General features: G+C 43.0%; 1 protein-coding gene across 1 annotated transcript in view; it reads right to left on the reverse strand.

Annotated features, from left to right (window-relative positions):
- Window positions 1–15,576, reverse strand: part of LOC145344555 (ankyrin-2-like) — an 831,416-nt gene that overhangs the window by 181,971 nt on the left and 633,869 nt on the right. Inside the window, exons 12-15 of the mRNA XM_080191753.1 lie at window positions 15,326–15,424; window positions 13,529–13,726; window positions 5,255–5,353; window positions 5,054–5,152 (exon numbers count right to left, since the gene is read on the reverse strand). Coding sequence (XP_080047879.1) covers window positions 5,054–5,152; window positions 5,255–5,353; window positions 13,529–13,726; window positions 15,326–15,424 — 495 coding nt within the window. The remainder of the gene's footprint in view (window positions 1–5,053; window positions 5,153–5,254; window positions 5,354–13,528; window positions 13,727–15,325; window positions 15,425–15,576) is intronic.

Here is a 15,576-nt window from a genome sequence, read left to right on the forward strand (position 1 = left end):
AGTGATAGCCTTTTTCCTCGGATGGAGAAAGCTAGCACGAGGGGGCATAGCTTTAAATTAAGGGGTGGTAGTTATAGGACGGATGTCAGAGGTAGGTTCTTTACCCAGAGGGTGGTGAGGGATTGGAATGCCCTGCCTGCTGCAGTTGTAAATGCGCCTAGTTTGGGGGCGTTTAAGAGATCCGTGGATAGGTTTATGGATGGAAAGGGATTGGTTTAGGTTAGAGGGTCATTGCTTTTCAATTGATCGGCGCAACATCGTGGGCCGAAGGGCCTGTTCTGCGCTGTTATGTTCTATGTTCTACACCCTATACATTTTGACGCTCTTGTTAGCCATGAATCTATCTAGTCCTGCTTTAAAGAAATTCAGTGTCCTTTCCTCTATCACTCTCTGGGGAAGACAGTTCCAGAGACTCATGACCCTCTGAGAGAAAAAATTCTGAGAGTAAAAATAACTAAGAAATTGATATGCAGTTCTGATTGATTGAGAACCTCAGTGACCTCCCTTAGGCAACAGTGGCTGGAAAACTGATACATGTTGTAAATCTCTCCAATGTCAGTCTGAAAGGAGCCAGGTGTATAAATATTCTTTGCTACAGTCACTTTCACTGCCACTGGCAATATTGTTCTTGCCCTGTTATAAGAATCTCTTAAACGCCCCCAAACTAGGCGCATTTACAACTGCAGCAGGCAGGGCATTCCAATCCCTCACCACCCTCTGGGTAAAGAACCTACCTCTGACATCCGTCCTATAACTACCACCCCTTAATTTAAAGCTATGCCCCCTCGTGCTAGCTTTCTCCATCCGAGGAAAAAGGCTATCACTGTCCACCCTATCTAAACCTCTAACCATCTTATGTGCTTCAATAAGGTCCCCTCTTAGCCGCCGCCTTTCTAATGAAAACAACCTCAAATCCCGTAGTGAGAACATCTTCACTAAAGTGCAAAGAATTTATGCATTGTTTAGGCGGAATAGTTGCTTCCTGGAATTTTTTTAAAAACTAATTCATAGGACATGGACGTCACTGGCTGGCCAGTATTTATAGCCCATCCCTAGCTACCCTTTGAGGTAAGTTGACAATCAACCACAATGTTATGGTTCTGGAGGCACAAGTTGGCCAGACCAACAGCTCTGATGAAGAATCATCTAAACTCGAAACATTAGCTCTATTCTCTCTCCACAGATGCTGTCAGACCTGCTGAGATTTTCCAGCATTTTCTGTTGTTTCAGATTCTAGCATCCACAGTATTTTGCTTTTACCCTCAAACAGGAATTCTTCCACATATCCAGTGAAAGACTCACCAATTTTTACAGATGTATCATAGAAAGCATCCAAGCTAGATGTATCACAGTTTGGTGTGGCTCCTGCTCTGACCAAGTCCAGAAAAAACTACAAAGGGTTATGAATGTAGCCTAATCCATCACACAAAGCCTCCCATCCACTGACTCCATCGACACCTCCTGCTGCCTTGGGAAAGCAGCCAGCATAATCAAGGAATCCACACGCCCTGGACATATTTTCTTCCACCTTCTTCCGTTGGGAAAAAGATACAAGAGTTTGAAAACACGTATCAACTGACTGAAGGACAACTTCTCCCCTACAGTCATCAAACTTCTGAACGGTCCTATCATGTATTGAGCTGATCTTTCTCTTCACCCTTCCTGTAAGTGCTACACTATATCCCATACCCTATCCTTTCCTTGTTCCCGATGTACTCTATGAATGGTATGTTTTGACTGTATAGCGTGGAAGAAACAATACTTCTCACTATGTCCTTATACATGTGACAAACAAATGTGATAAATCAAATCAAAAAAGTTTCAGCGATGGACCGTGGATAACTCTGGTGAAATTTGTAGCCAAAGCCTCACAGTGCAAACAGTCATCTTTTTCATCAGTACATACTGACTTTACAGACTTTCAGAGGAATACTGAAATTGAATCTGAATATACTTCCAATATCTTGGCTATTCATTAAGATTAGGGCAAGAGGTGTAGTACAGAATAGCATTCTTGATTTTCAATACTTAATACATACAGTTGGATTTCTTTGACAGTATTTGGTTTTCTAAAAATAAATCCCCAGAGACAATGAAATCAATATGTTCTGTGGGATTCACAATACTCAACGGTCATAATGAGGATAGAGCTCTGCATGTCAGTGTTTCATTCAACTCTATAAATTTACTCAAAAGTTCAGCTCTTCTGTGGCAAACAAGCCATCCACATCTACGGGAGGCTCCATTCATTCAGTGAATTTCATAGGTATGCCTGCAATTCTCCTATAAACACCTTTTATTTTCTGTGTTAATTTTGCTTTTTTAATTTTCTGTGTGTGTATATACATGTTCAAGCCCAACAAAGCAAGAAAACCAGTATGGAAACAAGCAAACTTTATCCCTTCTTTTCAAGTGTCATTTTGCTCACGTCCAACTTTACCCCTTTGTAGAAACCCATCATTTCAGGTTTCTTCTTCTGTTTCAGTGTTAGAAAGTTGCATTCAGGGCCGATGTTTTTCCTTTGTAGCTTCCATGAAATGAATGAAGCCACCAGAAGCTATCGCTGGAAGATATCTGTTGTTGGATCATTATTGATTAAGGTGCTCTAGTAAGTTAGTCCTAATTAGTTTGATCACACATCAGTTATGTTTGTTTTCTAAAGTTTTCAGATTACACCACATTCCAAATTAACACAGCAATTATACAGCCTAATAAAGCATTTTTAACACAGGAATTTTCAAACCACCCCATCCATGGCATGTTTTCCTGCGGTTGAGATAACTCACTATTGGCCACCACCAGGATCTTCCAGTACCACCAAGTCTATTATTCCAGGGAACTTGCCGCAGGAGTCACCTTCAGCAGGACTAGGCGATCCCACCAGTGGTAGGGACAAATCTCACTCTCTATTTATCTATTATCTATATTTGGGGTGGCACGGTAACACAGTGGTTAGCACTGCTGCTTCACAGCTCCAGGGACCTGGGTTCAATTCCTGGCTTGGGTCACTGTCTGTGTGGAGTTTGTACATTCTCCTCGTGTTTGCGTGGGTTTCCTCCAGGTGCTCCGGTTTCCTCCCACAATCCAAAGATGTGCGGGTTAGGTTGATTGGCCATGCTAAAATTGCCCCTTAGTATCCTGGGATGCTTCAGTTAGAGGGATTAGTGGGTAAAATATGTAGGGATATGGGGATAGAGCCTGGGTGGGATTGTGGTCGGTGCAGACTCAATGGACCGAAGGGCCTCTTTCTGCACTGTAGGGTTCTATGATCTTCTATGATCCATTACAATCTACATAACCTGGAATGAAATGATACTGTTATATTTTGAGGTATGAAACCAGATTAAAGCTTTAGGGTTTAAGGTCAAATGAAATCTTTCCATAATCATAGAATCCCTATAGTATAGAAAAGGCAATTCAGCCCATCACATCTGCACCAACTCTCTGACAAAGTATTTTACACAGGCTCTCTCCTCTGCTCTATCCCCATGCATTTACCATGGCTAATCCATGTAACCTACATATCTTTGGACATTATAGGTAATTTATATAATAGAATCATAGAATCCCTACAATGCAGAAGGCAGCTATTTGGCCTATCAAGCCTGCACTGACAACAATCCCACATATTTACCCTGCATCCCCTGACACTAAGGGGTAATTTAGCATGGTCGTTCCACCTAACCTGAACACATTTAGACTGTGGGAGGAAACTGGAGCACCCAGAGAAAACCCACACAGATATGGGGAGAAAATGCAAACTCCACACAGACAGTCACCCAAGGCTGGAATTAAATACAGTTCCCTAATATCTGCACAGCTTAAGAACATAAGAAATAGGAGCAGGAGTAGGCCATCTAGCCCTTCGAGCCTGCCCCGCCATTCAATAAGATCATGGCTGACCTGTCGTGGCTCAGTTCCACATTCCCGCCCTCTCCCCATAACCCTTAATCCCCTCTCTTATCAAAAACCCATCAACCCGCGTCTTAAAAATATTTAGCGAGGTAGCCTCCACCACTTCAACGGGCAGAGAATTCCAGAGATTCACCACCCTTTGAGTGAAGAAGTGCCTCCTCAACTCCGTTCTAAACCGCCCCCCCTTTATCTTGAGGCTGTGCCCCCTAGTCCTACTGTCCTTTCTGAGCGGGAAGAGCCTCTCCACCTCTATCCTATCCATCCCATTCATCATCTTATATGTCTCAATGAGATCTCCCCTCATTCTTCTAAACTCTAACAAGTACAAGCCTAGTTTATTCAGCCTCTCCTCATAGCTCAACCCCCTCAACTCCGGCATCAGCCTAGTAAACCTCCTCTGCGCTCCCTCCAAGGCCAAAATATCCTTGCGTAAGTGCAGCGACCAAAACTGCACACAGTACTCCAGCTGCGGCCTCACCAATGCCCTATACAGCCGCAGCAAGACCTCCCTACTTTTATATTCAATCCCCCTCGCTATGAAGGCCAGCATCCCATTAGCCTTCCTGACCACCTGCTGCACCTGCACGCTGGGTTTTTGCGACTCATGCACAAGGACCCCGAGGTCCCTCTGCACCGTCGCCTGCTGCAGTTTTTCGCCACCTGAGTAATAATCCTTCCTACCATTATTCCTACCAAAGTGGACCACCTCGCACTTGCCAACATTAAATTCCATTTGCCAGTTCCTGGCCTATTCGCCCAGCCTACCTAGATCCTTCTGTAGACTCTCCACACCCTCCGCGCAATTTGCCGTTCCACCAATCTTGGTAATATTCCTAGATAGCATCCTGCTATGCAGAAATAAGCAGAACTGGTTTGTGGTGAGTACATTCTTGGCTTCTTATGGAAAATGAAAACGTTAACCCACATGATAAACATTTGCTGTCCTTTCACACTCTAGTTGTTTGTCAATAATTGCATTCAAAGGAATGTCTGTCAAACCTATTTCTCAGATGGTATACATGCTCTCACTGCTTTCAAAGGAACATTATAAATATATTTGTTAGGAGTTGCACTATGAAGGGATTTAAACAAGATCTTTTGTAATACACATTCTATTGATTAAGGCTAGCATACTCACAATGTTAGAAACATCCGGAGAGGCTCCATTCTGCAGCAAAAGGAGGACTATATTCAAGTGGCCCATGAAGGCAGCCACATGTATTGGTGTAAGGCCAGACTGTGAAATAAAGCAATAGCAATTTACTCCTCTGCAGGGGCTGCAACTTGTTTTAAATTGATATAACAGAGGCAATGACTAGGTATTAATATTTCCTTCTACCTCCGTTATGGCTTGAATTGAGGCCCCATATTTCACAAGAAGCTCCATCACTTTAACACGGTTTTTCTTACATGCAATATGCAGTGGAGTAAAGCCATTCTGTATGAAAAAAAAACCAAGTTAGCATTCACATCAAACATGCATACAAAATTGTTACTTCAAGATCATGCATATAAATCTTATGTTAATTCAGTCAGGCTCCCATGACTGTCATCTAAAGCTATGTTTAAACTAAAGCTAGTTGCTAGTCGATGCAGAGTCAGTTTGCAGTCAGGCAGTTCATTGTTCACGTTGCCTTGTTCCATACTGAACTATCAGGGCCTGGAGGAAGATGTGCATACAACTGCTGCTACACATGCAGTCACCTCCAATTCTTGCCAGTAAATTTGCAATTTATTGATGTTACAGACAGGAGCAACCACATTTTAGAAATATGTTAAAGCTATTTTTGCAGTTCTTATACTGGGGTTGACATTGTAATGAAGTTGTACCCCACGTGGTAACAAACACAAGCAGAAGCAGAATGAGTGGACCCTTCAAGGCCAACTACAACTGCCTTTGAAATAGTCTGGGATAATTCAGTCACCTTTATGACACTGTAAAGAGGATCCTCTCTGATCATTTGTACTCATTTTTTTGCCAGATCAGACCACATCAGGATTGGTTTCCTCTCCCAAAGAAATCTGACCTTTAATAAAGCCTCCCTAAATAACCCCTTTATTAACCATCAACCATGTTAATGCCTTTTCTTGATAAGTACTCTCTGTCACTGACACTTGATCACCACTTGTTGAATATTGGATTTCAGCAGTTCACCTTTCAGCATATAAACAAATCATGCTCATGTCTCCTTGCCTCAGCTTTTGTACATCTCAGGAGACTGTTACAAGGAAACAAGTTGACTGTGTCTGTGACTGAACCATATCTGAATAAGGTGGATTTGATAAATGAAACGATCAGCGTGTTTTCAGTTGGAGGGACATATAAAATATAAGAGGTGCTTCCTATCCCATCCTTGACCCAGTTCACATAATACGGAGGTTGGATAAGGCAGCCACTAGCCTGCTCACACTTAGGCCCTTTGAGGTTCTTAACTAGCCAATCATTGCACATTTAAGGCACTCAGTCTGCCTCCACTGACATAAGAATCCTGAAGTGGAGATGCCTGCATTGGACTGGGGTAAGCACAACAAGAACACTAGGTTAAAGTCCAACAGGTTTATTTGGTAGCACAAGCCACAAACTTTCAGAGCACTGCTCCTTCATCAGGTGAGTGGGAGTTCTGTTCACAAACAGGGCATATAAAGACACAAACTCATTTTATAAAATAATCTTTATTTTACAAGTAATCAAGTCTTAAAGGTACAGACAATGTGAGTGGAGACATGAGTCTTCAGGAGAACAGTGACCACGACACCACACAACACTGCCACAGCAACCTCTGCAAGACGTGCCAGATCATCGATATGAATGCCATCATCTCACATGAGAACACCATCCACCAGGTACACAGTACATATTCTTGCAACTCGGCCAACATTGTCTACCTGATACGCTGCAGGAAAGAATGTCCCAAGGCATGGTACTTTAGGGAGACCATGACAACAGATGAATGAACAACACTCGACAATCACCAGGCAAGAGTGTTCTCTTCCTGTTGGGGAACACTTCAGCAGTCATGGGCACTCAGCCTTTGATCTTTGGGTAAGCATTCTCCAAGGCAGCCTTCATGACACACAATGCAGAATCGCTGAGCAGAAACTGATAGCTAAGTTTCGCACGCATGAGGTTGGCCTCAACCAGGATCTTGGGTTCATGTCACACTATCTGTAACCCCCATGACTTGCCTGGGCTTGCAAAATCTTACTAATTGTCCTGGCTGGAGACAGTATACATCTCTTTAACCTGTGCTGAACCCTCTCTCCACTCACATTGTCTGTACCTTTAAGACTTGATTACCTGTAAAGACTTGCATTCCAACCATTATTTTCTGAATTGAGTTTGTGTCTTTATATGCTCTGTTTGTGAGCAGAACTCCCACTTGCCTGATGAAGGAACAGCACTCTGAAAGCTTGTGGCTTGTGCTACCAAGTAAACTTGTTGGACTTTAACCTGGTGTTGTGAGACTTCTTACCATAAGAATCCTGAGCAGTGGTAGGTGGACAACATTGAGAAAACTGTTTTTTTTTTAAAAACAACTTTGTTGAAAAGGCTGGAAAAGAAGACAGGTGCATTGCTCCCCATCCCACTCCACCCTGAAATACTGTATGCTACCTTTGTATTTCCAAACTGTGCCCCCTGCCTACACTCCCCAGTGTCACTCCATCAAAGCTCCAGACTCTAGAGTGAAAGAGGACATGTTCACGAGACCGCTTTCTGGTGAATATGTCCTCTTTCACCCCAGAACCTCCTTCTAGTCCCAACTGCACTCACTACTGACTTCTGGCTTTGGATTGCACAAGCTGATGACCATTCAGATTGGTTGACAGCTCTTTCTTTTCACTGAGGTGAAAATCTAATGCTTAGCTTGTTTAGGCCATCGATAGCACATTATTGGTGCGGAAGATGACTTGGGACAGGGGGTTGAAGGTGGGTTAACAAATTTGTATTGATACCAAGATTGGTGGAGTAGTGGATGAGGTAGAGGGCTCTTGTAGGCTGCAAAGAGATATTGATAGGATGCAGAGCTGGGCCGAAAAGGAGTTTAACCCTGACAAGTGTGAGGTAATTGGTAAGACAAACTTGAATGCGGATTACAGGGTCAACTGCAGGATTCTGAGGAATGTGGAGGAACAGAGAGATCTTGGGGTTCATATCCACAGATCTCTGAAGTTGCCACTCAAGTGGATAGAGCCATGAAGAAGGCTTATAATGTGTTAGCGTTTATTAACTGGGGGTTTGCGTTTAAGAGCCATGGGGTTATGTTGCAACTATACAGAACCTTGGTGAGACCACATTTGGAATATTGTGTGCAGTTCTGGTCACCTCACTACAAGAAGGATGTGGAATAATTAGTGAGAATGCAGAGGAGATTTACCAAGATGCTGCCTGGTTTGGAGGGTAGGTGTTATGAGGAAAGATTGATGGAGCTGGGGCTTTTCTCTTAGATAGAGTGGACATTCAGAGACTATTTCCTCAGGTGGGTGTAGCTGTTACTAGGCAGCATAACTATAACTACAAAGGTTCATGGTGGGAGACATAGGAGGGATGTCCGAGGTAGATTCTTTACTCAGAGTGGTTGGGGTGTGAAATGCACTACCTGCTGTGATAGTGGAGTTGGGCACTTCAGGAACTTTCAAGCGGTTATTGGATAGGCACATGGAGCAGACCAGAATGATAGGGAGTGGGATAGCTTGATCTTGGGGTCGGACATAGCTCGGCACAACGTTGAGGGCCAAAGGGCCTGTACTGTGTGGAACTGTTCTATGTTCTAGAAGCTTTTTTAAAAACAGGTAGGTTTGGAACCAATTTTCCATTTCAGCCTCTAATCTTCAACAGTGACAAAAAGTATAAAAGCATAAACTACTGGAAGTACTCAGCAGGTCTGGCAGCATCTATGCAGAGAGGAACGCGTTGATGGTCTCTCATCAAAACCGATCTTAACGTTAACTCTTTTTCTGTCTACACAAATGTCTGATCTGAGTATTACCAACTATTTCTGTTTTATTTCAGATTTCCAATATCTGCAATGATTTGCTTTTGAGAGAGAACATATATTTTTGTAACACTAACATGCTATGATGTAATTTCTGAAGAACAGCCTTGGTGCCTGCTATCAATGAATAACGCTAGCTTAACAAACACCATCGGCTTTAATTTCAAAAAGGATTACATTCCTTCAGAGTGCGCGCTTGATTTTTCTGTCATTTTGATTTGCAACGGTTATGTATTAAGGAAGGAATGTGTAACTCAGAAATCAATGTTATTTGCTGAACACTTCTTCTCAAGCACTCTGTGATTTTAGGTTAAATATTATTCCTGAGCCAATTAAATTGTTAAGGTTAGTTCTCCAGCTGAGTAATTCTGTTGAATAGTCCAAATAAAAAGAATCTCTTTTCATGTAACTCTTTCATTTCTCCTCTTTACCAGTCACATATATTGTCCTTATGACAATATATGCTTTCAAATTTATTTATTCACTTGTATAGCACTCTCCAGGATGTTTGAATGCCCCAAAGCACTTTACAGCCAATTAAGTATTTTTGAAGCGTGGTCACTGTTGCAATTCAGAAAGCTCTGAAATCTGTTTAAAAAAATGTCAGTGTGGTGGACACTTAATGCAAAAATCTCTTTGAACTGCCACTTGCTACAACATTCCTCTTGTTCAGCTAACTTTAGTGAAACATTTGGGGTAGTAATAATCTGCTTTAGTTACACTGGCCTTCCCCATGAAAATTATTGACAGAAAGAACCTGAACCTTAGTTGCAACATAAAAAGATGCGCAACGTGATAAATTCAAGAAAAACTAAAAAGAAGAAAAAATCCTCAAGTTAAAACTTTGTGCTTGATGGGTGATGCAGTGAAAAGGACAAGGATGTCCCAATAATAAAGGGAGTAGGGGGCATGAGAAAGGTTGGTAGCGTTCCTTCAAATAGGGTCCAGATAAAGGCTGGGATAAAGACACTTTATCTGAATGCACAAAGCATTCGGAACAAAGTGAATGAGCTGGTGGCGCAGATCAGCACAAATGGATATGATCTGGTGGCCATTACGGAAACGTGGTTGCAGGGTGACAGGGACTGGGAGCTGAACATCCAAGGGTATCAAGTGTTTAGGAAGGATAGACGGGAGGATAAAGGGGGGAGGGGTAGCTCTGCTGATTAAGGATAATATCAGGGAGGTAGTAAGGGAAGATATAGGCTCCAAAGAGCAGAACGTGGAACCCTTGTGGGTGGAGATAAGGAACAGTAGGGGGAGGAAGACGCTGGTGGGTGTGGTCTATAGGCCTCCAAATAATAACTTGGAGGTGGGGCGGGCTATAAACACGCAAATAAATGATGCGTGCAGAAATGGAACAGCGATAATTATGGGGGACTTCAATCTACATATTGATTGGTTGACCCATGTCGGACACGGTGGGCTTGAGGAAGAGTTCTTGGAATGCTGCCGGGATAGTTTCCTTGAACGGTGTGTGATAGAACTGACGAGGGAGCAAGCTATCTTAGATCTGGTGTTATGTAACGAGGCAGGTAGAATTAGGGACCTTGTTGTGAGGGATCCTCTTGGGACGAGCGATCATTGTACGGTTGAGTTTTTGATGCAGATGGAGGATGAGAAAGTAGGGTCCCAGACCTGTGTCCTCTGTTTGAACAGAGGGAAGTACAATAGGATGAGAGAGGAATTGGCAAATGTAGATTGGGGGCGCAGATTGGTCGGTAGGACTGCTGAGGAACAGTGGAGGATCTTTAAGGAGATCTTTTTCGGTGCTCAGCAGAAATTTATTCCAATGGTAAAGAAGGATCGCAGGAGAAGGGATAATCAGCTGTGGTTATCGAAGGAAATAAAGTATTAAATTAAAAGCTGATGCGTTTAGAGTGGCTAAAAGTAGTGGGCAAGTAGAAGATTGGGAGAGGTTTAAAAATCAACAAAGATTGACGAAGATGATGATAAAGAAAGGCAGGAAAGACTATGAAGCTAAACCAGCACTAAATATAAAAAAGGATAGTAAGAGTTTTTATAAATATATAAAGAGGAGGAGGCTGGCTAGAGTGAATGTTGGACCCTTAGAGGATGAGAGGTGGGATTTAGTGGTGGGGGATGAGGAAATGGCTGAGGCCTTAAATAAGTTTTTTGCCTCGGTCTTCACGGAGGAGGACGCGAATAGTTTGCCGGGTATTAAAGATAGAAGGATGGTAGGAGTTGAGGGCCTGAATGCGATTACTGTCACTAGAGAGGTAGTGCTTGATCGACTAGCGGGACTGATGGTGGACAAGTCCCCAGGACTGGGTGGAATGAATCCCAGAGTTCTGAAGGAAATGGCAGAGGTGATAGTAGATGCATTAGTGATTATTTTCCAAACCTCACTGGATTCCGGGGAAGTGCCGGAAGATTGGAAAACGGCTAATGTTACACCGCTGTTTAAAAAGGGTAGCAGGCAAAAGGCAGGGAATTATAGGCCGATTAGTTTAACGTCTGTTGTGGGAAAAATGCTTGAATCCATCATCAAAGAAGAAATAGCGAGGCACCTTGAGAGAAATTGTTTGATAGAGCAGACGCAGCACGGATTCGTTAAGGAGAAGTCATGTCTGACAAATTTATTGGAATTCTATGAGGATGTGACTAGTGTGGTAGACAGAGGGGAACCGGTGGATGTGGTGTTTCTTGATTTTCAGAAGGCGTTTGATAAGGTGCCGCAAAAAAGGTTGCTTCAGAAGGTTAGGGGGCATGGAGTTGGGGATAAGGTGTTAGCATGGATAGAGGATTGGTTGTCTAATAGGAGGCAGAGAGTTGGTATCAATGGGTGCTATTCTGATTGGCGGTTGGTGACTAGTGGAGTGCCGCAGGGATCGGTGCTGGGGCCTCAGCTATTTACCATTTATCTAGATGATCTGGAGGAGGGGGCTGAGTGTAGGGTGTCGAAATTTGCTGATGACACGAAGATGAGTGGAAAAGCAAACTGTGCGGAGGGTGTGGAAAGTCTGCAGAGGGATTTAGATAGGCTAAGCGAGTGGGCGAGGACCTGGCAGATGGAGTACAATGTTAGCAAGTGTGAGGTTATCTACTTCGGCAGGAATAATAGTAGGAGGGATTACTATTTAAAGGGCGAAAAGCTGCAGCATGCTACGGTGCACAGGGACCTGGGGGTCCTTGTGCATGAGCCGCAAAAACCCAGTCTGCAGGTGTAGCAGGTGATCAGGAAGGCAAATGGGATGCTGGCCTTTATAGCGAGGGGGATAGAATATAAAAGCAGGGAGGTCTTGCTGCAACTGTACAGGACGCTGGTGAGGCCGCAGCTGGAGTACTGTGTGCAGTTTTGGTCGCTGCACTTGCTCAAGGATATTTTGGCCTTGGAAGGAGTGCAGAGGACGTTCACTAGGCTGATACCAGAGATGAGGGGGTTGAACTATGAAGAGAGGCTGAATAGACTGGATCTGTACTCGTTGGAGTTTAGAAGGATGAGGGGTGATCTTAGAGAGATGTATAAGATAATGAAGGAGATGGATAGGGTAGAGGTAGAGAGATTCTTCCCGCTCAGAAAGGATAGCAGGACTAGAGGGCACAGCCTCAAGATTGGGGGGGGGGGGCGGGTGGGCAGCAGTTTAGAACGGAGTTGAGGAGGAACTTCTTCACTCAAAGGGTGGTGAATCTCTGGAATTCTCTGCCCGTTGAGGTGGTGGAGGCTACCTCGCTAAATATATTTAAGACACAGGTGGATAGGTTTTTGGTAGGCAAGGGAATTAAGGGTTATGGGGAGAAAGTGGGAAAGTGGAACTGAGCCACTTCAGATCAGCCATGATCTTACTGAATGACGGGGCAGGCTCGAAGGGCTAGATGGCCTCCTCCTGCTCCTATTTCTTATGTTTTTATGTTCTTATGTTGTGTGTGTCAGCGCACAAGACCGAACTTGTGTGCAGACTTAGTTCTCAATTTGGTACAGCACATGCGATCAAAGAGAGTGGTTATGCATTTCCCTTTATAGCTCGATGAAAATCATGTGCAAGGAGCTCTGGCAGTTCCTAAACTGGCAATTTATAACATAGAAATCCTGCAGTGTAGAAGGGGTCATTCGGAACATCGAATCTGTACCGACAACAATCCCACCCACGCCTTATCCCCGTAACTCCACATACTTACTCCGCTAATCCCTCTAACCTACACATCCTGGGACACCAAGGGGCAATTTAGCATGGTCAATCAACCTAAGCCATACACCTTTGGACTGTGGGAGGAAACCGGAGCACCTGGAGGAAACCCATGCAGGCATGGGGAGAATATGCAAACTTCACACAGACTCCACGTAAGTTAGCATTTATAGAGCCCAGAGAACAGATAACATGATGTTCTCTGGAGAACTGAAAGTAGGCAAGACAAGACCAAAAGAAAACTCAGCAAAAGCAACACTCACTTCTTGGAGTCAATAGTTTTCATTGTACCGTGCAATTGAATATCTGCTATGGAACGTATAATTATAACTTCTGGTAACAGTAACTGTATGTGCAGCATAAATCAGAACAATGGTGCAGCTGAATTAATAAACTGTCAAACTTTTTACACATTATCATTGATGGTTCAATCCAGCTATAAATTTAACTCATTCTATAATTTGTATTTACCAGTGCCCGGGCATTGGGGTTGGCTCTCTTGTCCAGAAGAAGCTTGGTGGCCCTGTAGTGACCACAATGAGCAGCAACGTGCAAAGCAGTGAGATAGTCAAGTGTGACATCGTCGACAGGTGCCTTATGCTGCAATAGATGCTTGACACATTCCACGTGATCTCCTTGTGCAGCCATATGGAGGGGTGACAAACCATTCTGTTTACACCAAAAGGAAGAAGGAACAGGAAGATTATTATTCATCAAGCTTTCATGCAGTCTAGGGGTTTGTAATGCTTGGGGTAGGATCAAGGAGTGCTGATCATCCATCATAACTTTGAGGGTACATTTTCTTTGGCAGAAGCAGAAATTCTGAAGAAAGGGAGTAAATAGGTTTTTTTCTCCCCAGGGTTTCTGCTAATCTTCTGGTTAAAGTAGAGTGGTAGATCAGCAGAACACTTGCATGAATTACTGTGGCAGGAGTACACACTCTCACAGAAGGAACAATATTTCTGATTAGGTTTCAGAAAAGCATTTATCAATTTAAGGGATTGCTGTCATTTCAAGATCTTGGGACATAATTTATGCAAAGGTTCCACATTCATCCACCAGAACTACAGCAACAGAATGGAGGAATCTCCAGGCAAATGGCAAAAGAGGTTGCATCTCGAGGATTTTAGTCAAAGTTATGACAGGAGATTGGAAGAATCTTGCAGAACTTCCTGATGCTCATCAGACACACAGTGTTACTAAGAACTGCACAACGGTATTAAGAACTGCAATATAACAAAGTGATTGAATCTGTCAGTGGAAATTATTTTAATGATTAAACACAAAATCTTCCAATCTCTTCTGTTGACTCATACTGGAATGCAGCTAGGATCAGTTTTGACCATTAGAATGTCGACTCTCAGAGCAGCTGATCGACCAATCACCATTCTGAAGTACAAATCGACCTCTCTTTTCTTTTAAGGCCTTAATTATTTCAGCAGTTTCAAGCTTTACAACCATTACAAACCCTCAATTTGCTAAGGCATTACAAAGATTGTGAAGACTAGAAAATTGTTGTAATAATTTAGTCAGGCATTGCTCATTTCATAGTCTACTGTCACTGTATCTGTCTAAATAAATGACATAATGCCTTTTCTACCTTCAAAGTTTTGTCTATTGTCATGTCATGTGATAACTGCATACTGACACATTCCAGCAAGAATGAAGAGCCAGAAACTTGCTTGGTTTTATTCCCCGCTCTGTTGCCAAGATGCTGAAGTATGCAGATCTGGAGTACAACATATCACAGCATTTGCAGTGGCATGTACTCTTTTCTTGCACCAGTGCATCAAAATAGCAGTACTGGTCCTTTAAAGTTGCTCTGATCGCTATCATATCATGGGTTATGGTATCTGATAGACTTCGGGACTGACCAATTGAACTACAATGCTATCCTCCTCCTCTACATTCCTACGTTCATTTGTTATACCATGCATAAATACAAACAGATACATGAAGAGATTCCTATAATCAAATTCTATTCATATTTTATAAGTCAGGTCAGGTAGGGAACGGGATGGATGGGGGAGAGGGAGATGGGGAATTAACAAGATGCTGAGGAGGACTCCCAGTGCACCCAATATTAACACCAAGCATTCTCAGGTCAAGCCCATCATGACCAAAGCTCCCTCTCTTTTCCCCAATCGCTAAAGATCAGAAATTAAAGTTACTCCCAGATTTTATCAAATAAATAATGAATTTATTAGGCATTGCTATAAAACAGATACTCTAAAATTGTACACAATGCAACACTGGGCACTAAACAACCTTTGTCCTGGCGAGCATTGGGGCTCCCCTTTCAAGCAGAATTTCTACAGCTCCGTCATGTCCGCTCCTTGCTGCGCAGTGAAGTGGGGTCAAGCCATCCTGATGAAAGTGAAAAATACAGTTAAAACATGTACTGCAAGATCACTAGTACAAGCTGCACTTTATTAAAAGGAAGTTGCAATCCAGAAAAATACTGATATGACAAATCAATTGGTAACATTTGTTTCCTTAAAAATGAAGTCCCACTTAAA

The sequence above is a fragment of the Carcharhinus amblyrhynchos genome, chromosome 1 (genome assembly GCF_965287045.1).
Source record: "Carcharhinus amblyrhynchos chromosome 1, sCarAmb.v2.hapA, whole genome shotgun sequence".
Lineage (NCBI taxonomy): Eukaryota > Metazoa > Chordata > Chondrichthyes > Carcharhiniformes > Carcharhinidae > Carcharhinus > Carcharhinus amblyrhynchos.